A 27,657-nucleotide genomic window follows, 5' to 3' on the forward strand; every position below is an offset into this window, starting at 1 on the left:
CTAAAAGAGTTGGAGAATTCTCGTAGAACTTCCTCATTCTTCAAAGATACTGATTCTGTCTCCTCTTCCACCTGAATCATCCCTGGAGTCCCATCTTCGGGTGCACTTGTCCTCTCTTCCGTGTGGTCGGTTCTGTTTCCAGTGCTTTCTATTGCATTGTTCATCTTGTTTATCGAGTTCTTCGGCTCCGTAATTTCAGTTTGGTCAAGTGTCCCTTCTCTTCTTTAATGTTACTCCTGAGCTCATTGAACTGCCTTTCCGAGCCTCTGTGTAGGTCGCATTTCTTCGTGACAGCTGTTTAAAACTCCCTGTCAGTGAGATCACAATTTTCCGTGACTCTGAGTTCGGTTTCTGGAGAACTGTCATTTTCTTTCTGTGGCGCAGTGTTATCATGGTTCTTCATGGGGTGTGATGAGTTGTTCCTCTGCAGGTGCTCTTGAAATAGTGAGTGCCTTTCTTCTTTAGGTAAAGCTTTCTTTTTTATTTTCATTTTTTAGCATTTTTATCGACGTATAGTCAGTTTACAATCTTGTGTCAATTTCTGGTGTACAGCACAACACTTCGGTCTTACAGGAACAGACATATACTCATTTTCATGTTCTTTTTAACCATACATAAGTTACTACAGGATGTTGAGTATAGTTCCCTGTGCTCTACGGTAGAAACTTGTTGTTTATCGGAATTTGTGAGACTCCTGTATTTCAAAATGAGAGCCACTCTGCCAGCGTTCAGTCAATGTCCTGTGCGATTCAGTGGGTCTGTAGATGCAATTCGTGGTGTACTTGTGGGAGAGGGCGAGCTGTGAGTCTCTCTACTCTGCCATCTTGGCTCAATCCCGGCTTTCTTTTTTAGAAAATTAACTTTTAACAACTTTATTGTGGCATGGTTCCTGTACAGTGAGCTACACATATTTCAGATGTACAATTTGTTGAGTTTTGACAGATGTATACACCCATGGAACCACCGTCACAATCAAGATAGCCAACATTTCCATCCCTCCCCAAGAGGTGCACTTTTCGAATTCCTAGTTTCCCCCTTCTCAACCCTTTACCCCCTGGTAACCATAAGTTTGTTCTGTGTCTGTGAGTCTGTTTCTGTTTTATAGATAAGTTCACTTGTGTCCTTTTTTTTTTTTTTCAAGATTCCACGTGTGAGTGATGTCATATGGCATTTTTCTTTCTCCTTCTGGCTGACTTCATTTAGAATGATGCACTCCAGGTCCATCCGTGTTGAGGCAAATCGCATTATTTTGTTCTTTCTGTGTCTGAGCAGCATTCCGCTGTGTATGTGCACCTCAGCTGCTTTATCCAGTCATAGGTAAGGTTTTCTTACTTTCTTTTACTTGATTCTAACAGTTCAACAGGTTAGAAATGAGAGGCCTTTCTCCCCTTTTCCAGTAGGTGGTGCCACAGCACACGTTTTGGCTTCTCTTGCCCGCGCAGCCTCTGAGCTCAGCACCGAGAGTCTCGGAGCTTCCCGGCCTCCCTGCTGGTGGCTCTGGGGTCGTTGGTGTCTTGTTGTCGCTGGTCTTGGGGCATCACTGCCTGGGACCTTGGGGTGATGGTGGTGGGCAACTCCACTGTGTCAAGGGTCTCCTGAGTGAGCCACAGGCTCTGCTGAGGCAAGGGGTGCCGGGGTCATGGGTGTCTCTGCCGTGTCTGGAGTTTTGCGTTTACGGGCACTGCCGCTGCAGGCGGAGGGCAGGACGCCAGACTTGTGGGCGCCTCTGTGACTGGAGGGGTGCGGTCGTGACCCTGCCTCCACTGCCGCCTCTCTCCCTGTGGCCGAGGGTCCTGCCGGAGGCTAGAGCCATGCGGTCAGCCTCCTCTGATGCTGCTGGGTGTTCAAGCTGCAGGCTCAGGTGCCGGGGCTGGGGTCCCAGGGTCACGGCACCACTGCTGCTGCTCCCCAGGTTCTGCCGCCTCTGTGTGTCCCAGTCCACCCACCTTAGGGGTGGAGATGTGTGGAATCCTCTGGTGTCCCGCTGCGGCGGGCAGAGGCAGCTGTGTTTAGTTATGGTTGTAAACTGATGGAGACAAAGGGAGCGTCTCCTCCACCGCGATGCTGACATCATTCTTGAAGTTTCCTTCATCACAAGTGGGTATTGGATTTGTCACACGCTTTTTCTGCATGAGTTGATATGATCATGTGATTGTTCCTTTTTAGCCTGTTGATGTGATTCATTACATTAATTGACTTTCCAGTGCTGCCCCAGCCTTGCGCGCCTGGTATAAATCCCACGTGGTTGTGGTGTGTAATTCTTTATACATTTTTGGATTCGACTTACTAATATTTTAAGGATTTTTGCATCTGTGTTCGTGAGAGACACTGATCTTTGACTTTCTTTTCTTGTGATGTCTTTGGTTCTGGTGTGAGGGTGATGCTGGCCTTAGGGAACGTTGCAAGTACTCCCTCTGCTTATATCCTCTGAAAGAGATTGTGGAGAATTGATACACTTTCTTCCTTAAAAATTTGGTAGAATTCTCCAGTCAGCCTGTCTGGGCCTGGTGCTTCCCGTTTTGGAAGATTATTAATGATTGATTCAGCTTCTTTAATAGGTCCCTGTTCCGATTGTCTGTGTTTTGTGTGAGTTTGGGCAGATGGTGTTTTGTCAAGGAACTGGCCCATGTCATCCAGGTCGCCCAGCTGTGGGCACAGCGCCGTTCGCAGTATTTCCTTTACTATCCCCTTTGGCCCCCATAGTGTCTGTGGTAATGTCCCCTCTTCTGTTTCTGGCATCAGTAGTTCGTGTCCTTTATCTTTTTCTCTCAGTCTGGCTAGATGCTTCCTGATTTTATTGATCTTTTCAAAGAATGAGCTTTTGGTTTTGTTGATTTTTCTCTATTGATTTCCTGTTTTTAATTTCCCTGATTATTTCTGCTCTAATTCTTACCATTTCTTCTGCTTACTTTGAGTTTAATGAAGCATGTCTTACTTTTATCATTAGAACTTGGTAAGCATAGGAATTTTTGGAAAAGACCCCCTTCCTTCTTTGGGGGAGCTCTCAGTCTTACAAACGTACAAGCAGGCGAGAGTAACGCAGCTTGGCACAGCCTGCAGCAAAAGGGCAGACGCCTGGGCCAGGAGCAGGTTAAGTGGTGGGCGAACATTAGGAGGACAGAGGAAGTTTTAATAGGGTTTTGAAGAATAAATAAGAGTTTGCCAGGTGGGTGGGGAGAGAGATGGGCAGGAGAGAGCTCTTGCCCCCAGGACTCAGTCCGTGGCGACGTTGATAACAGCATCACTGTTGTTTTCAGACGGGATCAGCCACTGCTGCTTCTGGCCTCGATAGACCAGTGGTAGCTGCCACTGGGCAGTGAAACTGGGCAGTGTAGGGGACCACTGTTTGGGGGTGATGAACAGCAAGCAATGTGGACCATCGTCCTTGGAAGACGGGGGACACGCAGAGTGAGCCCCACAACTGATTGTCTGGCTCTCTGCTTGGAGCATCTTTCCGAGGGTGGGGAGGTGTGCAGGGTGTGCTGGGAGGGACCGCCAAGCAGAGTAAGGGTCACATCGAGACTGGGAAGCTGAGGTCGCAGTGCTGTGGTGGCTGGTGTTTGTCGGACAGGGTCCTGGAAACGGAGGCTGTTTGAAGGAGGCCCAGAAGTTCAGGGGGAGCTTCAGTTGGCCGAGGGCCAGATGTGCCCAAGCAGGCAGAGTTCCTCCAGGCTTGGCAGAGATCACCCGTAGGCATGAGAGATGACGTGCCGCTGCGATGCTGGAGGCCAGGCGTGCTGGGATCCAGCCCAGACCACGGGCAGACCTCAGTGCATACCGTGGATGGTCTCTGGAAACGCCAGAAAGGCCAGACCTTAGGAGTGAGGAGCATGTCGCGGAGGAAAGGACCACGTTCAGAACTAAAATAGGCCTGCCGTCATTGTGAATAGTTTCAGGGTCTAAAAGAACAGGATGAATGAACAGATGGAGAATCTTAGCAGAGAAACAGAAACTATAAAAGAGAACCAAATGCAGATTCTAGAATTGAAAAGTATAACATGTGAAATGAAAAATCCACAGCCAGTCGAAGACTGCCCCACGGCATCCCTGCCGTGCCAAGGCGAGCGCGGGGACTTCTCAGACAGGGCTCCTGCAGCCAGGCAGGGACGCCCAGGCCTTCTTCCTCCCCCTTCCACTCAAAGCCAAAGCCTCGTGCGGCCCGAGCCCCCCAGGGTCCCGAGATCGCTAGTGTGGACGTGCAGTTTGGTGGGGAAGTGGCTGCATTAGCGAGCGGCACAGGGATATGCGTCCTCGCAGCTAAGACTGTGTGCATCTCCGTAATTACGTCCTTAGGATAAATTCCAAAGTGTGACTAATTGAGAAAAAAGATCTCGTGCTGAGTTTATTTTTAACTCTGAGCCTCTCAGCCTTCTGTTCTTATTTATACACGACCCCATTTACGGTTCCTCTGTCTTCCCGAAGGGTAGCCGAGACTGTGGTTCTGGAAGCCAGAGCGAGGCGGTGATCCAGGGTGGGAAAGGAGCATCGGTCTGAACCGAGAATACACGGCAGCTTCGGCTCAGGGGTGCTCCCCTTTCCAGGGATCCGGCTGATGGGAATGTTCATTCATGTGCAGGGAAACACAGGAACAAGGGCGGTCCCTGAAGCTTTGGTTTTAAAAGAGTAAGAATGAGCACTAACCCAGATGTCCGTTCACGGGGAACTGAGTCCACAGGTGGTGAGATTATGTGACATCCTCGCTTGGGGATTATTTGCTGCCAATAAAGGGAAAAGCTGTGCAGTTCATCCTGCTCTAGAAGCAGGTATGTGAGTGAGCCAGCCTATTGCCGTGCTGGGTGTGGAGTGACCCCACTTTTCTGAAAGAGAAGAGTTAAGTGGGAGTGTCAGTTGTTAATGGCAGAAAAGTAGGTCTGGAAGTAAATTCTGCAAAGCAGAACATCCTCCGCGGTTTCCTCTTGAGGTAGACGTGGGCGGGGGAAGGCATCCTTTCCTCTTACCGCTGCCCTGGGGCTTTCGTTGGTGGTGGTGGGTGTGCCTCAGTCTTGCAACTGAGTGAGAGATCATGCTTCTCTGAGTTGGGAGCCAGCAGGCTGAGCCCTGCTCTCAGCTGGTACCAGAGGCAGCTTCCACCTCCATGAGCTTCTCCTTCCTTCTCATTAACTTACCGACAGGCAACAGGCAGAGCCTGGTGGTCCCCGTCTGCTGTCCGTAAACTGGACGGTAGTCTCACGAGATGCTTTTTCTCTTTTTAAGTTTGTTGATTTGGCGAATCACGTTGACGGCTTCTCAGATGGTGAACCGCCTTGGCTCCTGGTGGGTCATGATGTATCATCTCCGTTTTCATGAACGGCGGGACCTGACTTGCTGCCATTTTGTTCAGGGTTTTACAGCAGCCTGCCTGAGGGTTACTAGTCTTCAGTGTTTTTTAAGTCGGTGTCTTTTCTGGTTTTGACATCACAGGAAATTTTAGCCTCATTGTATGAGTTTTAAAGTCTTCCCTTCTTCAATTTTCTGAAATAATTTGCATAGAGTTGGAATTATTTACTTCTTCCATGTTTCATAGAATTCATCAATGCATCCGTCAGCGCCTGCATGGGTTTTTTGGTTCGTTTTTTTTTTTTTTAACAGGGGAAGGTTTTTAATTAGAAATTTTATTTCTTTAGTAGATATAGGTTTACTCTGGTTCTATCTTCTTAAATGAGTCCTGTTCGTTGGTGTAGAATCAGACGGCGGTACCTCCCGATCCCTGACGCTGGTGACTTGTGTTTCCCTCCCTCCCCCGCCCCCAGCCCCCGTCTCCCCACTTCCCCGCAAAGCCTGCCTAGAGTCCTATCAGTGTGGTTGCTCCTGCTCGAAGAATCAGCTTTCCTGTTTTTCTATTTCCTGTTTCATCGGTTTCCACTCTGATCTATATTATTTCCTTCCTTACACTTCCTTGGTTTTAATTTGCTCTTTTTCTAGTTTTTTAATCTGAGGTCACTGATTTGAGCCTTTCTCTCTCTGCCATAATATAGGCGTGTATGGCCGTAAACTTCCCCCCAAACACCATTTTGATATGTTATGGTTTTATTTTTTCACTTCCAAATATTTTCTAATTTCCTGTTTGATTTCTTTGGACTGTGGGTTAGTCAGAATTTTAAAATTTAGTTTTCAAAGATTCGGGTATTTTTCTAGAGATCTTCTGGTTATTGATTTCCAATTTAATTCCACTCTGGTTCAGAGAGCCTCCTGTGTATGACTTGAGTACTTTCTAATTTGTCGAGACTTGTTTGTAGCCCAGAGTGCAGTCTTCCTTGGTAAAGGTTTCATGTGCACTTGGGAAGAGAGTGTATTCTTCTGTTGTGGGGTAGAGTGTTTGTAAATGTTCATCAGATCAAATTGCTTGATAGCGTTAGTCATATCCCCCGTGTCCTTACACATTTTCTGTCTGCTTTGTTCTGTCTGTTACTTAGAGCTCAGAAATTTCCGTCTGTAGGTGTGGATTTATCTGTCTCTTCTCTCAGTTCCATTAGTTTTTGCTCCCTGTGTTTGAACTTCTTATAGGTTCATAAATGCTTAGACTTTGTCCGTCTTCCTGATGAAGTCGTCCTTTTATTGCCAGGGCTGAGCCTCCTTTTCCCGGAGACACCTTTCTGCCCTGGACTCTGCCTTGTCTGATGTTAACCTACCACTTCAGCTTCCTCTTGATGAGTCTTGGAGCGGGCCCTCTTTTCCCCTTTGTCCCTTTGATCTGTTTGCATCTTTTTATTTAAAGTGCATGTTTTGTAGGCAGCATGTGGTTTGATCTTGCCTTTTTGTCCATGCTGAGAATTTCTGCCTTTAGTTGAGGCATTCAGGCGGTTCTCACTTGGTGTGATCATTGACACTATCAGGCTGAAATCCTCTGTCTGGTTCTGCGGCTCTCTCCACGCCACTCCCGTCCTGCAGACTCTCGCTGCTTTGGTCTCCTTGGCCTCTAGGCTTCATCTTCTTCACTCAGGGAGTTTTCCAGGCTCTTGCTGGTGCCTCTCCCTAGTCCATCTCCAGGGGCAGGAAGCTGGGCAGTCACAGGGCTCAGCTTCATTTGATTCCCATCTCAAGGCTCTCTGTCCTGTCCAGTGTCATCAAAACCGTTGTTTCATATATTTTGATTTTGCGTTTGTTTGTTGGATTTGTGGGTAGGAAGCTCCATCCGTATTACTCCATCTTGCTCAGAAGTAGAAGTTGGAGTCATCACTTTTACTGTGGAGCCTAAGACGAGTTTTCACAGCACAGCCCTTCAGCGGAGCAAGCTGGGCTCTGATCTGACGTGTCCCCGGGAGGGACTCCTGCTTTTAGGTTCCAGCTCAGATGCTGCTTCCTTCAGAAATCCTTCTTTGACCTTGACCTCAAGCCCCTTCCTTATGTGGCTTATCTCCTCTTCCCTGCCCCATGTAATTCAACAGGTGTTTTCTGAGTTTGTGTCAGGAAAGAAATGAATGAGGCAGAGCCCCCTCCATGGATGAGCGCACCAGGTGGTTGTTCTCCGCTGAGGAAAGGTGTCTCAAGCTCGGGTGATGGCTGTGGTTGGGGGAAGAGCCACACAGTCAGGTCAGTAGGCTGCGCTGCGAGGATGCACAAACAGCAACACACGGTGTGCCTCAGATTGTTGCAGGCGCTTGGTTTCAGGTCTCCCTCACCTGAGCAAGCTCAGCGGAGCGTGCCCCATGTGGTCCTCCTTTCTGCTCTTGGGGGCCAGGTGTGCAACAGGTGCCCTACAGATGGTGCCTTACTGAACTGAGCAGATCCCTGAATGTCACGGCTAAGAGTGTGGATGTTGGGGTCAGGTCCGGGGAAAAAAATAACCTGTTGGTGCTTCAGTGGGAAAACAGCTCAGCGGAGGATGTGCTGAGTTTGAGATGTCTGATTGGGATCTGGGTGGAGACAAACTGAAGGACGCTGGAAATGCAGTGTGGATTCGGGAGAGAGGGCGCGGCAGGAGACAGAGACCCTGAGCCATTAGCATTGGCCGTTAGTGCCGTGGCCAGAGGAGGCTGTGTGGGAAGCAGATGTGGGCAGAGGGGTTTGAGGATTGAGTCCTGGGCACACCCACGTCTAGAAGGGAAGTGAGGAAGCAGCAGAGGAGACCGAGACGTGGCCGTGGAGGTGGGAGGATGGCGCTGTGGTGCGCAGGGAGAGAGGGGAGCCTTCCACAAGGAAGAGAGGGGTCCGAGGCCTGAGACCCCGCACGAGCAGCCCTTCTCCACTGGGTGGAGAACAGGAGCGGGTAAGAGGGGTTTTAGCGGGAAGGCGTTCAGCTTTTCACTGCTGAGCACTGTGCTGGCTGCAGGCTTGTCATAAATAGCTTTTATTATGTTGAGATATGTTCCCTCTGTACCCACTTTGGTGAGGATTTTTATCATAAATGGGTGTTGAATTGTATCAGATGCTTTCTCTGCATCTGTTGAGATGATCATGTGCTTTTTGTCCTTTCTCTTGTTGCTGCGATGTACCGCGTTGATTGATTTGTGTATATTGAACCGTCCTCGGGTCCCTGAGATGAACCCAGCTTGATCGTGGTGTGACCTTTGTTACGTGTTGTTGGGTTCACAGTCAGTTTTAGAATGGCTTCATCACGTCAAAAAGAAGCCCCATGTCATTCATTCATTCATTCATTCATTTATTTATTTATTTATTTCAGTTCTTATTCTTTATTGGAGTTTAGTCAGTGCACAGTGTTAGTTTCAGGTGTGCAGCAAAGCACTCAGTTACACATGCACCTACGTGTAGATATAGATTCAGATTCTTTTCCGTTTCAGCTCATTACAAGAAACTGAACATAGTTCCTGTGCTGTACAGTCCTTTTTTGCCTTTTAACTAGCAAAACCTGGACACCTCCTGAGACCTGGGGGAAGACCATCCTCCCAGAAGCTTTCGCTGTGGCCCTACTGTGCACGCGTGCTGTGCCCGTAGAGGCTGGATGAGTAAGCAGAGGAGTGTAACTTGCTTGTGGCGCAGAGATTTCGTGCGGAGTGAATTCTCATGACATCGCGAAATCTCTGAGGAGAGAGATCCTTTTCTCAGCTAAGAACAAATACAATTGAAGTTTGTAATGACAAGCCTGAGATGTTCGCCATAGGCTTAAAGATGTCCTTGATCAAGAGCTAAAAAGATTAAACCACACCAGTGCTGTTTTATGGTCAAGCATATTATGGTTGTCTGAAAATGACAATCCCTTCTTGCCACGAATCAGACCCCTGACATTCACGAAGGGTTTGTCCCAAGACCTTTGAGGCTCCCTCAATTCATACAAGCCAGGCTGGCTTTCAATTTCCCCCAAGACATGCAGTCAGGACCAACGCAAAAATGCAAAAATGCATGTAACTGCTTCAGTCTCCTGATGATTCTGTAAATGTAGGACTCTAGTCATCTGTAAAGCTGTTAAAAAAAAAACCAGGCTGAAGCCATTGCCGAAATGGTTTGGGGGGTCATTATTTTTCTTTTTCTATAAAACATATAGCAAACAGGTTCATATTAGAAATTCAAGCCTCAGTGGAGTCCAACGTTTTTGTGTCTTTATCCCAAACTTCTGTTGAGCTGTCACTTACTGGGCTTCCTGCATGCTTGCTATTCCCACAGGTCCCCCTAAGAGCTGACTTTCTTTGAGGAGCCATTTGTCTTAGGGAATAAAGCTGCCTCCGCCTGTAGTGGTGCCTTTGTTGGATGACAGTGCAAGTCCCCAGGATTTAAACCCACCCCCAGTACAACCACAAAACCGCACACGGCAAAACTGCAGTCTGAGTTATGCTTCGGAGTTTCTTCCCAGTGGCCGGCACCTGCACTTGGAGGGGCCCAGAGGGGCCTCTGTCACACAGAAAAGCTCAGTGCCACTTCCTGGCATGCTGAGGAGTGACCCATCCCTGCCTGTGAATGCCGCCAACCCCCATTTCTGCTCTTGAGTAAATTTAAGCCTTGTTCCTTAAGATCTTACTCGTGCCCTGCTGTCACTCAGCTGCTTCTGGACTTGTGTAGAAATAAAGGTTAATACCCACCTCCTAGACCCTGAATCAGCACCCCCAGCCCCTCACTCAGCAGTATTTGTTGATAACCTGCAATGTCAACACAGTGCCAGGACCCAGGAGAACAGACTGTCGTTGAACTTAAAGGCTGGTGCGGGAGACAGGTGATAAACTAACGGGCAAGAAAGAGCTCAGATGAGGGAGGAACTCATAGGGTGGTGCTGGTGGTGGGAGGACCCACAGGCTTCAAGGCCAGGGGCACAGTTTGGGAGGCGGCCAGCCCCAGACGGTCCACGCAGAGCAGGGTGGTGGGCACTGGAAACACATAGCGCAAAGACCCTGAGTTGGGATGTTCCGGGAATGACAGTGGACCCACATGGCCAGGGGGCAGCGGGAACCTGAGAGGGGGGCTGCACGGGGCTGGGCGGGGCAAGGGCCACCCTGATAAAGGACCTGTAGTTTATGATCCGAACTCAGACACTTTTGAAAGAAAAAGTGGTGCTGTTTATAATCACCCTGGGGCAACAGGTGTTGACCAGGACTGTCCCTGGAGACCCCACATGCATGATCGATCCCCGCCCGTGAAGCACGCGGCTATAGGTGGGAGGCCTTAGTGAAGGGAGATGCGTCGCCCACTGTTGGCAGGAGGGCACCGCAGCCGCCAAACGGCCCGTTAACTCCAGTCAGATTCTTCCCTGCAGCAGGGGGCGGCTACGCTGATGGCCAGCACCTCCCTGACACCTGTTTTCTTGTCACCCCTTCTCTCGGCCTCCCTGCAACTGCTCTCTTAGGAACCCTGCCGAGGAAGTGCAAGAAGGAGCTCTTGGCAGTGAAGCTAAGGAACCGGCCCAGCAAGCAGGAGCTGGAAGACCGGAACATCTTCCCCCGGAGGACTGATGAAGAGAGGCAGGAGATCCGGCAGCAGATTGAAATGAAGCTATCCAAGTAAGTGGCAGCGCCGGGGCACGGGTGGAGGCCACCCCGGCCCTGCAGCCTGAACCCCTCTGCCGTCCCGCCTTCCCGGAGCGGGGCATCCCAGCCTGGCCTCTGTCAGCTCTCAGGGCCCGAGTGGGGGCCTCGAAGGGCCTTGGCAGCCTCCCTGGCCTCGCGCGTTCCTTCCCCATGACAATCGGTGCTGTCCCCAGACGTCGCCAGGTCTCCCCAGGGGCCTGTCCCCCCCGTGGGGAAGCACTGATTACAGCCGCCAGGCAGGGTCTGTGGTTTGGTCAGGCCCCCAAGGGCTGCCAGTGCCGTTGGTCTGCACCTGGAGGCGCGGGGACCTGAAGCAGGATCTCCTGAGCTTGGCGCCCCTGATGTTTGGGGCTGGAATGACTCGGGGTGGTTGGGCATTTCCTAAAGAGATGGCAGGCTCTCCATGGTCAAGGAAGTTTGGGAAGCCGTTACACAAAGGGTTTCTTTGTGGCTGGACTTGTCAGAGACTCGAGCATGGCCTGCGTGGCTCTGCAGGAGGGAAGGAGTGTCTGCCCCGCAGTACGTGACCGTGAGACCCTTCCTCCCGGCACCTCCAAGCTCCTTTTGGGGAAGCTGCAGTCACCAAGGTGTGCTGGAGGCACCCGAGGGCTCTGCGACAGCCGAGTTCACAGCTGTGTGGGGTGGGTCACACCCAGCATCGGCCCCCGGCCCGCTGCGGCTGGGGTCTTCTTGGTGGGCTGCAGGCTGTCCGCCCAGAGCCACGTGCCCAGACTTCGCCTGCACTGGGCAGGGCGGCATTTGGATCCCTCAGGGAGATGGTGGTGCGGTGGGAGGAATGGCCTGCCATGGGCCAGGGGAGGGCGTGGGGAGGGTCTCAACATCCTAGGGTGAGGTGGGGGACTTGGTGCTACCACCACGCGATGACTTTGATGGCTGTTGCTTCTATGTGGCCCTGACAGCTTCCGCCTGTGGGCCCCCAGCTCTGCCCTGGACCACAGGCTGCTGCCACTGGCTCCTGGCCAGACAGGCAGGGCCCCTGCAGTGCAGACCCAGCACTGACTGAGCACAGGCAGGACCCTGCCTCTTTCTGGGCCTCCCATTCCAGCCTTTAAAGTGAAGAGCGGGAGAATCAGTGCTGCCCAAACCACAGTCACTGTGGAGGGTACCTGGACGAAACTTCTAGGGCTGCAGACCCCTGGGGGCCTGATGAGGTTCATTTTCCTTTTAAGTCGCTTCATGCTACCCACAGGAGCTGTTGAATCGTGGGTCTGATGCTCTAGTTAGGAAGAACAGCTCTTCTCCTTTATTGAAAAATAAAAAGACCAATCTGTCCACTGGTGGTCTGTCTAAGGAAAAGCCATAGGGAGAGGGGGCATCATTAATAAAGCCTCCTGCCTGCCTGCTGGAGTCGTGATGGGATGGTCTGTCTGGATCCTCTTTGTTGCATACATCTCTTTGCAGACTTCTCTGTTCTTTTCATTGGTGGACAGGCCATCTGCTGAATACCGATGATACACCAGGCACTATGCAGGGTAGTGGGGTAACAGTGAACAAGACCATGGGGCTCACAGCATCTGAGTGTGCTGCAGGCATGGCTTGATCCAGGCGCTCACTTGGCATTGACATGAATTGCCGTATTTCTGTTCCTGGACTCTGCTTCGCTCTGTGTGGATTCATTCTCTGGCCATCTGGCTCCACATTCTGGCCACGGGGAGCTCTAGGATTGTATCTGCACAGGTGCAGCAGAAAGACAAGATCTCCTTCCTCTAACTCAGGAAAAATCTTCAGAATTGAGTCTGGCTCATTTGCCTGGGGTCAGGCACCCATTCCTGAACCAGTCCTCTTGACCAGGGGGCTGGGGGTGGGGGTGGGAGGGGCTGTCGGTCAAGTTTGGATCGTGTGCGTGTCCCTGAGCCGGTCCTCGTGGCCCCGGGGATGTGTGGGCTGGTCAGGCTTGGTGACCCCGGCTTCGTCTCGTCGGTGGGCTGCATTGCTGCAGGAGAATTGGTTTTCTACAAGCCTCTTGCTTCTAGTGACATTGAACTTTTTTTTCAGGGTTAATTTGCTTTTTGGTTTCTTCACTTCCTTTCATGTACTTTACCTGCAGGTTTCTTTGTCTTAATGATTTTCAGAGTTTCCTCTGGAAATGACAGCTTCCCGTTCTTCCCAGGTCTGAGTTACACCTCTTCTCCGTCTTTGGGGCTGGCGTGGGCATTTTGTTCATGCTTTTCCTTTGATGTGTGGAAGTTTTTCATTTTAAGGTCATCAGATCACCAATCATATACTTCAGGAGAGAGCAGACCTGTTCTGTGAGGGGCCAGATACGGGGCATTTCTGGCTCATGGACCCCATGTCTGCTGTGACCACACACCCCGCTGTAGCACCAGCCCAGCCGTGGCCTGCACGTGCGAGTGAGCACGGCTGTGCACCAGTGAAAGCTTATGCGCAGACATAAGCAACGGCCCCCGGGACCGTTTCCTGGCCTCTGATGTACTTTATGGTTCATACTATTTGTGCCCTATTTTAAAAAACCCTTCCCCACCTGGAAGTCAAAAAAATCATTTTCACATGTATTATTTTTGCAATTGTCTTCTGACTGCCAATCGACAGAGGTTTTCTGTTTGATAAACTAGGTTTTCTTTCAAAATAGAATAGTAAGTGAATTAATTTGAGTAAAATGTAGTAAACATTGTAGTTTATGTGATTCAAAAATAACAGAATTATCACAATGATGCTTGGCGTAAGAGAAGTCTGGGGACCCCATCCGTGCCTCCCTGTGCAGACGGGGGGCGGGAAAAGGTGGGGTGTCACGAAACCATGCCTAAGGACCACAAAGTCCCTTAATTAAGAGATACCCAAAGCACGAGCCCATGTTTTGGGTTTCCTCCATTACTCCCTGAATCTGTAACTAATTTTAACCCTTGGACTAGAATGTAGTAGCTCCTTGGACAATTGTCACCGTGTTTAAAAATGGAAAAGCAACCCCAGAATTAGATAGACACAGAGAGGGCCCTGGCTGAGAAGCCACATCCTACAAGGGCAGACAGAGCCTTCCCGGCCCGCCCAGCTTGTTTCCGCTGCAGAAGTGGTTTAATTGGATCCTTTGTCTTTGTTTGGCTTTCTTTCGGAGATTCTTCTGCCATCACTTGCTGAATAATTCAGCCGCGTTGCCATGGCAACGTGCCATTCGCTGTATCCTGAGGTGCGGTTGGTGTTTTATTTATTTTTTTAATTCCCAGACCTTCACTGTTTTATCCTTTGGGTGTGCCTAGGGCTTTTCTGGATGAAGTGGTCCCAGTCTCCCCAACTGCGCTGGCGCTGGGGCTTCTTGTGAAGTTGGAGTCAGCTTTGGGGGAGCAGCGTCCTGTGATGAGCTCGCCGCCTTTATGTTCAGGAGCCCAGTTCACCTTTAGTGCGTGTGTAGGTGCATCTGCGGAGTGTTCAGACCCACAGCTCCCGCCCCTCACACAGTAGGCGCTTTCTAGAAATTACTGTCTTCCTTCTGTCCAGTTGTGCTCACACCATTTAGGGGGAGTCCGTGGTGAAGACACCCGACAGCTCGCTCTCTCTTTTTTTTTTTTTTTATTGTATAAGCTTTAGGTGTCCAGCGTTTTAATTAGACATCTCTATGCACTACAGCGTGATCAGGTGACAGCTTTTGCTTCTAAGTGCGGACCCCAGGCTTCATTAGTGCTGCTCAGTTTCCGTCATTTAATGGAGTCTTTTCAGGAATGGGTAGAGGGGTGTGGTCATCACCTCCGTTTTACAGATGAGAAAACCACAGCTTGATGAGAAGTTAGGGAGCTTGCCCAGCGTCACACCGCGTGGAGGAGGCATGTGGAAGTCAGGCGGTGGATGGTCCCCCAGAACCCCCGGCCTGGGTGGCGGGGAGGCAGATGCTGGGAGGTGCCTTGGTCTCTGCTGGGCGTTTTCTGATACTGGTGTGGCTTCCATCCGGGACATCAGGCCTCCAGCCAACGCCCTATGCCTCTGGTGCAAAATACTTATTTTGAATCGGGGTGGTGGGAGAGGATGCAGAGGTCCCCCGACCTGAAACAGTGCAGTTAGTGAAAATATCCAGAGACTGTCAGCCAACCAAGGGCTTTGGGGAAACCTAGACTGGCAGCTTCGAATCCCAGCCCTTCCATCACGGCTGTGTGGGTTTGGGCAAACACCACCATCTCTGAAGCTCCACCCCAGGTTTGTTTAATGGACACCGGGGTGGCAGCCCCTTCCTCCTGGGGCCCTTTGGAAGGTTCCGGGTTAGTCTGGTGCATTCCTAGGGGAGGGGGAGGAGCGTGGGGACCGGAGGAGCTGCTGCTGTTACGGTCCTGGCTGGACACACCGGGGCAGAGTTGGGGAGCCTCCCAGCAGGCCACGTGAGCAGAGTGAGCTGCTGTAGAAGTAGCGCCCGGAGAAGCCGAGGAAGCCGGGGCGTGATGGCGTGGTTGTTAATGACGATCTGATTGTTCTCCGTGACTGTGGTATAATTTGCCTGGAAATAGAGGGGCTGGGCGGGCACCTCCGGAGCGATGCACGAGCCTTCTGCTGCGTCTCCCCTGGGGGGTCCTCTGCTCTGGGACCGCATTGTGAGAAGCTGATTAATGCTCAGTGTCGTCCTCCGGGAGCTGGTCGTTAGCACGTTAGCACAGGCGTTAAATGGTGCTCGAGCTGGTCCCTTTGTACGGTTTGTTCCACCACCTCCAGAACAGGCTGCCTCTTGGGCCTCCAGGAAGATACAAGTTCCTAGGAAAAAAAATGTGTGCTGCTGTCCCCGTGCTCCGTGCTCACCTTGAAATGTGTAGAATAGTAAGGCAGTGGTTTAATGCTTTTAAGGATGGGGATAGAATCTAACACAGTTTAGTCACAGGGGTGGCTGGACCAAGCATTAGCTTTGGTACTTTCTTTCTTCTGAAGGTGCTGGGAATCTGAGAAATGGAGCAGGATCTCGGTTCTGTGGACACAGAATTTTGAAAATAGAGAAACCTTACAGGGTTGGTGCTGGGTGGGTATAGCTCAGGGGTAGAGTGCATGCTTAGCATTCACGAGGTCCTGGGTTCAATCCCCAGTACCTCTGTTAAAAAAAGAAAGAAAGAAAGAAAGAAAATACAGAAACCTTACTTTCTCTGGGCATAGAAGAAGAAAATGACTTTTAATTGCTGGAAAGGAAAGCACTCCTTTTGGAAGCATCGAGGGGGTAGGGGATTGCATGGTAACAGACAGTCACTTGTAAATGTTTGCAGATTTGCCTCTTCCCAACCTGCAGTGCTGGCTAAGAGACTAGCTCATTCTGGGCAACTTGAATCCAGCTCCATAGGCACCATCTGAGGGGGACAGAAAAGCGTGCTTATTAATCATGGTCTTTGCTAACATTCATCCAGTGTCTTCTGTGGCCCTTCCTGCTAAGTGCTTCATGTGTATTGCCTCCTTGAAGCCCTGTGAGAGCTCTCTGGGGTCGGTACTGTTAATGGTCTGACTTTCCAGATGGGGACAGCTGGCTCAGAACAGAGCAGTCACTTGCCCAGCTCACACAACAGGAAACACAGGATGGGTGGTTGGTCTTCTGATCCACACTGGTTCCCACATCTGACTGTGCATCTGAATCACCAGCGTGTTTTGTGGAAACAGACTCTCAAGCCCCACTCCAACTCCCTTGAATAGGAAGCTGTATTTTAACAGAACTCTTCTAAGAGCCACTAATACCTCCTGCTACACTGTGCCCCCTTCTTCATGACCCTTGGAAGACTGCTCTCTGAGGCCTCAGGATCAAAATAAGCTGGACTTCTGTGTAACAGCTGCCTGTTAGAATCTTAAGGAGAATACCTATTTTGCCATTGTGTTTCCCTTTTTACCTTGGCTACCAGGAAGCTCAGAGCCGAGTGTGCAGCTGCCTGTGGCAACTGTGTTGTATCATTTGGGTTGTGTGTGTATGTTTTACCTGATGTTGTATTAATTTCCTCAGTTCTTTTTTTTCAGGAAGAAAGGCATCTCACATTTATTGATCATACCATGTTCTAATTCTTTCACCTGTGTTAAATTTTTTTCATGGTTATAAGAAATCTAAGAAGTAGATATTACAGCAGATTCTTGTTATTTGATGATTTAACACTGGAGGTTTTGGCTGTTGACGAGTAACTGCAAAAGTACAGGACTTGAAGGTTTTCTAAAGCCACGTTTGGACACAGTTGGCCATGTCTCTGCACTGTTCACAGTGGTTCGTTCCAGCAGCAGCAGGAGTGTGTAGACTTCGGGGAGGAGCCTCCCCTGGAGGTTTGGAACTAATCGGGTTGCAGTTGTGAACAGCGTCAGCTCAAGATCAAGGGCCCTGAAGAACCGGCACAGGGTTCTCCAGGGCTGTGTGCTTCCTGTCTCAGTGGGCTTCTTTCCTAACAGTGTTCTCCCTCCGTCCTCCCATCATGTCTGCAGGGGGAGGGCGAGTGACAGGCTGTGTTGGCTGTGTTCCATTGACTGCTGGGGACAGAACAGGCTTCTGTGTGTCCGATTTGATAAGCCCCATCCATCTGTAGAAACAGAGCAGCATTAAAAGCAACCCAAGGGAAACAGGGGGGCTTGGAACCCACTTTTCTTCTGCAAACCTGCGGGGCTCGAGCTATGGGATGTTGCTGAGCAATTTGGGACTTCAGTTCGGGCACATCAGGGGCCAGGTGTTTCTGTTTGGATGAAACAGGACAAGGGGAGGCTGAGACCTTCCTCACGTGGCTGAGGCGGGGCTGGGGCCTGAGCTCCCGACCTGGGAGGTGGACTCTTAACAGCGGAGCTGGGCCCACAGTCCTGGGGCCCCGCCGGGCCGAGCCAGGAGAGGTCTCCAGTTGAAGAGGGCTTGTCGTTAATGAACAGCGTCCATGAGGAAAGCACAAGATGTTCCCCAGCTGCAGCACGACCGCAGGACAGGAGACCTCAGAGGGCTGAGCTTGGCGTCCTGGTACACGAAGGTACATTCCTCTGCTCGGTCTTTGAAACAGCCAGTGAGACAATTTCCGAAGGGATTTTCAGACAATAGAAGGAGAAGGTAGATGAGTAATGAGCAGACGAATAGCTCGTTACCCCCAAGGTCCTTCTTGAACAGAGAACCACCGGCCGGGCACCTTCAGGGGGAGAGGTCTAGCTGTGGTGGGAAGGCTGAGACACAGGTGTAATGGGCCTCCCATTTTACAGTGAGCCCCAAATCTGCAAAGCAGGTGATCAGGCCTGTGATTATTCCCCTTTGAGGATCATTAATTTAAGAAATTGATGGGAGGCTTAATCATCCTGGGTATGAGCACCTGTTGTGATTTCTGGAATTTCGTCATTTGTCTAGCATGATCTGCACGTGCTAAGAGTTGGTGGCTCTCAGTTCCTATGTAGGGGTCTCGCAACCTCTGATTTGCGTGTGAGGAAACTGAGGTTCAGAGTTGCTCGTAGCCAGTGAGTAGCTGAGTGAGGGCATGAACTTGAGCCTGTCTGGCTGAAAGTCATTTTCTCAGCTCCCACTGCCTGCAGTGTCGTGCTTCTAACTCCCTGAAGGTGGTCTGTGGATCGTTCCCTGGTTCAGAGCCACTGGACTGTTCATATGACTCTCCATCTAGGAAGCAGACTCTCCTGGAAGGAAGGATCTCACTTCTTCAGTGCCTGCCACAGTGCTCGGTACGGTGCTGGCTCTTAGCTAGTGACTGCTGGATGGATGGTGTTTGGGTGAGTAGATGGAGCATTGGAGAGATGAGTGGCTGGGTGACTATACAGTTAGATGGATGGGTAGGTAGACGGAGAGATGGGTAGCTGGACAGCTAAGTGGTTACATGCTTGGATGAACCAGTGGGTGGGTGAGTGGGTGGGTGGGTGGGTGGATGATGGATGGATAGGCAGGGAGGTGGTTAAATGATTGCGTAGTTAAATGGATGGGTAGATGGATAGAGAGAGAGTTGGATGAATGGATGGTTGGACAGACGGGCATCGAGGTGCACCAGGCGCAGTGGGTAGGACACAGCTCAGGAAGAATTTAGTTGAACAAGGTAAACGTGTGTTGAACAAACGTCTTCCTGAACGTAGCGGATTCTTCAGATACCTTTAGGCGATGATTCATTACCAACTTGCGGTGTAACCAGGAAACTCAGAGTCATACTTGTGGGAAATGTGAACCTTCAGCTGTATGGTGGTCACTGCTAATTTGGGAGTTTGTTTCTGTGCTGGGGGTGTGTCCGGGCCAGGGACGGAATCTTCCTCCTGTGGCACATGGTTCTTGGGCCAGCTGACCGGCCAGGGCTACTTCCAGGCTGCAGGTCCTCAGGCCCTTGGGAGGGGTGCCCCCAAGCTCCCCCTTCACCATCCCTGGAAGGCCAGTGGATGCTGCCAAAGGTTCCTGAGCACTTTTGGGGGAGAGGAGAGATGTCACCTCTCCTGGGATGGGGGTGACTCCAGAGCGAGAGGTCAGACTGTCTTCATGGCTCATTTCGCAGAGTGGGGCTCCCAAGCCCAAATGTTCCTTTTGTGACTTGGGCCAGGTTGGAACCGGCAGATAAGGGAATGTGTGTCCGTGCTGCGGGGTGGGGGTGGGGGCTGCCACTCAGCAGTGGTGGGTGTCAGCCCTGGGGACGCCAGCCCGATGTGGGCAGGATTTTCCAGGAGAAACTGGAAATGTTTATTTTGGTGCAAAATTTCCTCCCTCTAGTGTTGAGAGAACCAACTCAGATTTAAAAATAAAGGAATGTTTGGATCCCATAAAACACATTTGTGGGCCATGTTTGGTCTGGGGGCCACCCATGTGCCACTTCTAGTCTGAAACCCCTTGTTCTCTGAGAAGCTCATTCTTGTTTGCGCTGAGAAGAGGGGTTTGACTGTTGAGTTCACGCAGGGAAGCAGTGGGTCAGAGTCTGGGCTGACGGGCAGCAGCAGAAGCGTCAGGCCCCGCGTCTGGGACCCGGCGCCCTGTGCGGCCCGGCGGGTCCTGGCTCTTCCTCTGGCGGGTGAGGGGGCTTCCTGGGAAGAGCTTGTGTTGGACCCCGTGGCTCTCATCTTGATGGGAGGAAGCACCCCTGTGGTGGCGGCGTGAACTCTGGGCAGGACGCCCTGGTTCCTGTCCCGGCTCTGCTGTTTCCCGGCTGTGGGACTACAGGCTGGTGGCCTTCCCGGCATGGCTTCCCTGTCCTCCTGAAACGGTCTGTGGACCATTCCATGTAAAATGGGGGTGATTACAACAGAGCCGGACTCCTAGGGCTGCAGAAAGGATGTGGTGGGACAGGACACATAAAATGCCTAGAACTGGGCCTTGCAGGGCGGGAGCGCCAGGGAGTAAAACAAATATGAGATCCATGGGGACAGGGAATTCGTTTCAATGGTGTGCGATTTAATTTCCAAACCATACAATCCACCCTTTCAAAGTGTGTGACCCAGCACTTCTAGTATATCCGCGGAGTTGTGTCCGCCGCCCCGGACCCTTCACCTCTTAGCCATGTCTCCAGTCCCTAGAACAGTACCTGGGCCATGTGACACTTGATAATTTTTCAGTTATTGTCACAAGGGGTGCGGTGTGTGAAGGCCTGTCCTGAATGGTCCCAAGACGAGCGTCTCCGTCCTGTTCTTCATCATCTTTGTCTTTACCACCCGGAGCCTCTTCCTCGTCGCTGTCGTCATCACTGTCACTGTCTTTTCCTCCGTCACCGCGTTCATCTTGGTCGTCACCACCGTGGTTTTCAACAGTGTCTCGTTCACCTTCTGCTTCTTCATCTACGTCAGTATCTTCGTCGTTTTCATCTTCCTCATCCTCACCATCATCTTTAGCAACATCTTCACCCAAGTCTTTACCATCCTGCTCAGTGTCTGCCTTTGATACGCAGAAAGCACTAAGGAAGCGTTGGCTCCTCACCTCCCTGAGGGCCAGGGGCCCCACTTCCAGGGAAATGAAGCCGACATCTGAACCCGGGCAGGAGCTTCATGCTGACTCCTGCCTGGAGAGAAAGAAGTCTTGGAGGGTGGAGGTTGAGGGTGGGGCGTGGCCAGGACACAGCCTGTGCTGTGACCTGGTTGGGATGGTGACCTCGAGGTACTGGCCAACCCTTGGCTGGGATGGGCAGGGCCCGGCTGTCTCAAAATCTTGAGAATTTTGAGACCCAGGGAGCAAAAACTCTGTGTTTAGCGATGTCTCTGCTTGTCTTCCTGTTTTGGTGAAGCCGAGTTATGTGACTCACTTCCCCAGCCCTCTAGGGACTCTTGGGCGTGTTCCTGAGGCTTCCAGCCTCCCTCTGTTTAGAAACCTCAGGATACACTGATGTCAGGTCTGTTCTATCGAGGTGAACCCTCCCGAGCCCTTAGCTTGGCACCACCTCCCGGCTCCCCTGCAGCAGTGAGGGGCCTGCCATGGATGTTACAGAGCTCCAAAGTCAAGAGGAACGCCGGGGTTCATGAGGGCACTTTCAGGAATTTGTTGCAAAAATACATAAGGGACTCATGGGGCAGGGCTGGGAGCAGACTGTGTGGGATGCTGTGCGGAGGGCAACCCGAGACCCCCGCCCCGGGGGGGAGGGCGTGGTGGTCCTGCGAGGCCTGGGAAGCAGGTGAGGCCAGCACAGTCCAGGCAAAGTGGTGGCCGTAAAGGATGGATCTTGCGTGTTCTGCTTTTAGAGGGAGGTAACTTAGCAACAGTCAACGGCACTTCCAAATTGGGGAAAGTTTGACAAAATCTAAGCCTCGGAGGACATAAATATAAACTTTGTTTGTTTAGGTAGAGCTCATGCTGTGTAGCGGGGGGGGGGCGTGAGTGGGGCTCCGTGCCTGGGCAGGTGGGCCTCAGGCCCCCTCATCCCTATCAGTGCAGAGTGAGCTCGTGACTTTCGAGTCTCCCCCGTGAGGTCAGCTGCTCTTTGTTTTCTGTGGTTGCTTAGGAAGCTGTCAAGGAAGGTACAGCATGTTTTGTAAGAAAATGCAAAATAGTATCAACCCCTTTTGGTATCAGTAAAACGCAAATCCCATCCCAGGGGAGCAGGTGGTCTGGCCGTTTGGAGCTCACCTGGCTGGCAGGTGCGGACTGAGCAAGCCCAGGCAGGTCACTCCATCCATCCAAGCCTGAGAAACAGGTCTGTAACGCCTGCCTGCTTTACCCAGAGTCGGGGCTTATCCTGTGCAAGTAGTTGTCGTGGTAATAACAATGCCGTGGTAGCTCACTATTTATTAAGTTTGTGTTGTGTGCCAGGGACTGTAGTTTGCCTGCATTCACTGAAGCCTTGATATAAATGCTATTATTAGCTGTATTTCACAGCTAAAGGAAATGGTGGCTCAGAGAGGTTAGGTAAGACATTCGAAGTCACACAGCTAACATGCCATGCAGCTGAGGTTTGATACAGGCAGGCTGATTCTGGACACTTGGCCCAGAGGCACCCTGCTTTGTGGCATGGTTGCAGACAATCAGGCCTGGCATTGTGCCATGGTCACTGAGGACCCAGGCTCCTTTCCTCTTCCTGTTCAATTACCCTCACACTGGACCTCTGTGGTCCAAGGTGGCTGCAAGAGCACCAGACATCACATTCAAATCCCCAAGGTGCATAGATTCCAGCTGGATTAGCTTTTCAAAAAGACTCTCCCCTGAGGCTTTCAGCACACATCTACCAATGCTCCTTCGTCAGAACCTCTTTATGTGGCCATGCTTTGCTGGAAACCAGGCTTCCCCGAACAGAATCTGCTTTCTGATGCTATGTTAGAAGGGAGAATGGAGATTGGGTAGGAAACTAGCGGTCTCTGCTACTGTCGGTGTTGAGGTTAACTTTGCTGTGTGGATAGACTGAAGGGAGAACGGAAAGAAGGTGCGAACACATGGACGAGTGAGTGGAAATCCTTGCGTCTGCGAGATAACGGCAGTTCCCAAAGCAAGCCGGTCTGAGGGGTCTGCGTGGAGCCCGGGAGACTCCAGGCAGTTTATGCGTGTCTCGTGTCCCTGACTGTCCAGTGTGGGCCCAGGGATTTCAGTTGGCGGGGGGGACACAGAGGGGCCCCTGGGGTGACGTGGACAGATACGCTGTTTCTTTCTGAGGCTGAATAAGGGACTGATCTACATGGTGAAGTGAAGCAGTGGGTCTCACTCCCACCCCCTCTCTCTGCCCAGAGGCCGCGCTGTCCCGGGGTTGTTTGTAACCACCCAGAGGCGGCTTTTACAAGAATCGTAATAACCACAATGGTACCTGGCGAGCACTACTCCTTACTGAGTGGACACCCTCCCTGCCCGGGGCTGAGCGTCACTGTCACCGGGAGGTGATCACGGGCCCGTGATGGGGTGGGGCAGAGCCCCCTCCTCCGTTAGAGGCAGAAATTATAAACGTGATTTGTTCATGCTCGCAACACTTCATTTTAACCTAAGTCATCCAGATGTGCATTTATTGGGCCATCTTTTGAGCTGGCATCAAAGACTTTTCATTGCAGAAGGATCTCCAATTAAGGTTCTTTCTTGTGTGAGACAAACGCTGGGTGCATCTTCTACAATTTCCAGTGCCGATTTCTATGACGGCGAGTGAGAATTGAAGACACTTGGAAGCAGTCGAGTGCAGAGTCCTTCAGAGACGTGAGCCCCACCATTTACACTTCCCTCCCCCGCACTCCAGATGGCAGTGTTTTAACACCCTGCCTTTCCCGATGCCAAAGCCGTTAACTCGGTTCTCCTAGAAACTGTTTTCTTTTCCTGTCCGCATTGAGTCATTTAGTCAACGTGCCTACGGTTTGATTAAATCCCCTAATTACAGGAACAAGTGCACCTGGTGCACACAGGTTGGGGAACAAGGAGACCGGCTCCTGGCAGGGGCACAGCTCACTGGGAACAGACTGCCCGGGGCGGGGCTGCCTGCGGCGCGCGCACTCTGGGGGGTCTGGTTTTCCAGAAGGATGGGGGTGTCCTTTGATCGGGGGTCAGGTAAGTGGAACTCAAGGGAGCTCCTTCCACAATGTTGTCATCCTCATTTACAGAGAAGGAGGCTGTGTCTGTGAGACACCAGAGACCTAGAACCAGTGGCAGGTGTATATTGAGGAATTTATTGCAAGGCATTGGTGATGGTGACCATGCAGCTGGCTTGACAGTTCTGGAATCCATGGAGCAGGCCTGGAACTCCCCAGCATGGAATGGAGGCTGCTGTCCACAGGCAGAATTTCCTCTCCACCGAGGAGCCTCAGCCCCGCTCTTAAAGCCCGTCCACTGATTGGACCAGGCCCACCAGGCCATCTAGGACAGTCTCCGTTTCTTAGTCACCTGATTATGGATGTTAATCACATCTACAAAACGCCCCCTCCACAGCATGTAGATGAGCGATTGTTTGATGACCTGGGGACGGGTGGACCCCTCCAGCTGATGATCACAGAGCCAAAGGCAGTGAGAAGTTCAGGAGCAGATCGGAGACCCCACAGCTGATTTGTGGGGGAGTCAGAATCCAAGCCAAGGCTGGGTTTGGAGCCCCAGTTCTTAGCGGTGACAGGATTTGGCATCTTCTGCATTTGCTTTCATGCTCCAGAGTCCAGCCAGGCCTGCCTGTCTGGCATGAGGACTCACTGCTGAACATCAGGGAGACACCGCCCTGCTGGGGGAATCCCGGCCTAGGAGGGGACCCCGGCATTCCTGGGTGACTCACGGCTGGTGGTGGAGCAGGATCGGTGTTCCCGGCAAGGAGCTCCTAAAATAGCCGGCGAGCCCGTGGGCGGGAGCTGTCTGCTCTGCAGCTGCGGCTTCTCTCTCCGGGAAGGTGTCCTGCCTCCTTGGACAGGACGGCTTCTCAGCTCCTGCCTGTTGCTGAGCTGACTTTCGGTGTTACTCGAGCCCCACGTGGATGAAGTGGAGATTGGGGCACATGCACTGAGTGGGGCTATGCCGCCCAACTGGGGCCAGACAGGCCAGGCCGTTCCTGCTTCTTCTCGGAATTTCCCGCAGCCTGAAAGCCGTGCCGGGTGCGGAGGTCCTGCCGCGGGGGGGGGTGTGCGCGCACACAAGGGACAGTTCAGCAATGGCCACTGACCACGGGCCGGCCTGCCGTGTGCTAGGCATCTGGCTTAGTGCTTCTTGGGCCCATTTTATTTCTCCCAAGAGGATATTGTCACCAGCCGATTTAGGGGGAGAAGACAAGATCAGGGGGAGAACTTGGCCAAGCACGTAGGGTGGCAGGGTCAGGGCTGAAGGTCTTGAGAGGCTCAGGCCGAGATGTGTGCCCTCTCCCCTTTAGCCGTGGCCTCGGCCGAGTCCCCTGGAGCCCATATGCAGGAGACTGAGGGTCTAGGAAGGGTGGCGGGAACAGTGGAACACGCCCTGGCGAGGGTGGGAGGGGTCACCCGGCCGGAGGTACAGCCCTTAAGGAGATGCTGAGGGTGAGGGCTCACTCCCAGGGGAGCGGGCTGCCAGGTGAGGTGGCGGACGGGAAACATCACAGGTTAAGGCCGGGAAGGGAGGAGTGAGTCCGAGTGTGCTGGTGGTGTCCTCCCGACACCCGAGGGCAGATGAGGAGAGAGAGCCCACAGGGGTCAAGCCCCCCTCTGCCACCGCCCAGGGTCACACAACAGGATGGGCGGGGCCAGAGTCCAAGTCCCAGCCGCCTCTCCCCCCGGCGTTTCTCGTAGTGATGGGGTTAGCACGCGGTGTGAAGGCTCAGCGCCACAGAACATCCTCTCAGAAGTTCCCCTGGTTTTTCATGAGCTGTTGTGCAAGGACCTCGGTTCTGGGATTTCGTTGTTTTTCTGGCTCGGTGTGGTCAACCGTGGACAGGGACAGAGGCCGGAAGAGGAGGCTTGGAGGCTCACGGAGTGTTGGGGAGGGTGTGTTAACGGTACTAGCTTAGAGAGCTTTGCCAGGGAACGACAGAAAACCTCTTGCAAAGTGTAGTGAATTTGGTGCCTTTTATGGCAATCCAGGTGACAGTGAAGTTTGGGAATCCTGTGACTCAGCTTCCCACCTGGCAGACGGGAGGTGGCAGGACCGTTGGCAAGGATGGGAGAGTCACAGAACCTGGCTTCCCCAGCGGTCCTTGAAGCCACCCTCCCCCATGCCAGGTGCTCCTGGGACCACAGGCCATCTGCCCCAGGTGTGTCTGGGAGGCAGAAGGGAGTCGTCAGGACAAGGAGGGGGACCCCAGGGCCCCCTCAGGACCTGGTCCCACAGGGGAGTGAGGCCACTGGGAGGTGAGCCATGGGGACGATGAGGAACCAGGTGCCCCTCGCAGCCCAGCTGCTGTTCCGCTCCAGCTGTGCTCGGGTTGGGCTTGGGGACCTGGAGTAACCAGCTCTTCCATATCTTCAAGGGAAGCTGGAAAACTGAGGGTTTTTTTGAAGTGAAAACTCTCTATTGATATCTGCTTCATATTCCCATTTTAAAGAGTACTCTGTGAGCCAACAGTGCAGCTGCTTGCTGGCTTTGGACTACAGTGCACTGATGGGGTCTGTGGCCAGGCTGTCCTCCACGCCAGCTGGGGTCAGAGTGGGACACTTGGACACCCTCAGCCTGCATGGAATTCCGAGGCTCCCTGGCCCTGATTGTGCGCTTGAGAAGGCTCTAGGCTGGTCCTGGCTGGCGGCAGAGCTGGGAGGCAGCCCCTCGTCTTAGGGGTGTGGTGGTCTGGCGGCAGGGCCAGTGTCACGGCCAGCCGTGGCCTGAGCTGTGCATCTGCGTGTTAGGTTAGATTAGGCTGTGTGGCAGTAACACCCCCCAGATCTCAGTGGCTTGACCCAGGAAAGGTTTATTTCTTGCATGCAGAGTCCACCATGTGTCTGGGTGACACCGGGGCAGCTGTCCTCACCCTGAGGCCGGCCTGGGCTGCTCAGTCTCGTGGCTCTGCAAGGCCCCCAGCAGGGAAGGGAGTGCATGGAAGACTCCCGCCTGCTTTTCTCAGGCCCAACCCAGAGGTGACTTCTCTTCGGCTCCCAGCCATAGGCCACACCCAGCCACACAGCCCTGCCCCACTGCCAGGCAGCTTGAAGTGTGGAGCATCCCAGGACTGTCGAGTGAGCCATTGCTATTTCTGCACCATTGGCCCAGGTCAACCCGAGAGCCACTGTCACTGGGCAGTGGCAGGCAGGGTGGGAGCTGGTGGCATGGTGTGGTGGGGTCAGCTCCCTGAGAGCAGCGGGCATCAGGCCTCAGTCACGACTGTATTCCTCTGCCTGGTGCAAACCTGACGCTGAAACAGTCTGATGGAGGAGGTGGGGTAGGCGAGACAGGGGAGAGGCGAGTGAGTGTCCCACGGAGGAGGGAGGGAATGTCTGACAGAGGGAGGCGTGGCTGAGTGTCTGATGGAGGAGTTTCCTGGGGATCTGGCTGGGAGGGAGGCTCCCACCAGGGTGAGGATCACAGCACTGACTGGCTGGAAGAGACCTGGGCTCAGCACACCAGGTGACCCCTTGATTGTGCTGGCCTCCTCCTGGTCTTCAGTGTCCTCCAACTGCTCAGCACCCTTAGGTTCGCTGGGGCAGGTGAGGGTAAGGGGACGGGAGGCTCAGGTGGGGAGGGCGTTAGCCCCATCACCCCGCTGGCAGGTAGTGGGCCTGGGACTTGAATACAGACTTGGTGCCTGTGTCCTGGCCTTGGTACTGGCCCTGGGGGCGACGTTTGCAGCCTGAGGAATATGGATGGTACAACCGCATCATTTTTTTCTCCTAAAACCCGCTCCAGGTGTCCTGTCACCCCGCTGTCAGTGGCCTGTCGGCTCCACCTCCCTCTACCTGTTCCTCTTCATGCATCACCTGCTGGCTCTCCTCTGTCCTCAGTCGTGTCCTGTGTTCATGGCACAGGGTCAGGTGTGGAGTTCAGTCTTCATCGCACTGTTCAGAGGAGAGGCAAGAG

At 52.5% G+C, this 27,657-nt stretch overlaps 1 protein-coding gene across 4 annotated transcripts in view; it reads left to right on the forward strand.

Annotated features, from left to right (window-relative positions):
• PHACTR3 (phosphatase and actin regulator 3) overlaps positions 1–27,657 on the forward strand; it is a 178,252-nt gene that overhangs the window by 137,032 nt on the left and 13,563 nt on the right. For all 4 annotated transcript variants that reach the window (XM_074347520.1, XM_010958551.3, XM_045519248.2 and 1 more), the window contains exon 8: positions 10,730–10,883. In XM_074347520.1, the coding sequence (XP_074203621.1) occupies positions 10,730–10,883 (154 nt within the window). The remainder of the gene's footprint in view (positions 1–10,729; positions 10,884–27,657) is intronic.

Source organism: Camelus bactrianus, chromosome 19 (genome assembly GCF_048773025.1).
Source record: "Camelus bactrianus isolate YW-2024 breed Bactrian camel chromosome 19, ASM4877302v1, whole genome shotgun sequence".
Taxonomy (NCBI): domain Eukaryota; kingdom Metazoa; phylum Chordata; class Mammalia; order Artiodactyla; family Camelidae; genus Camelus; species Camelus bactrianus.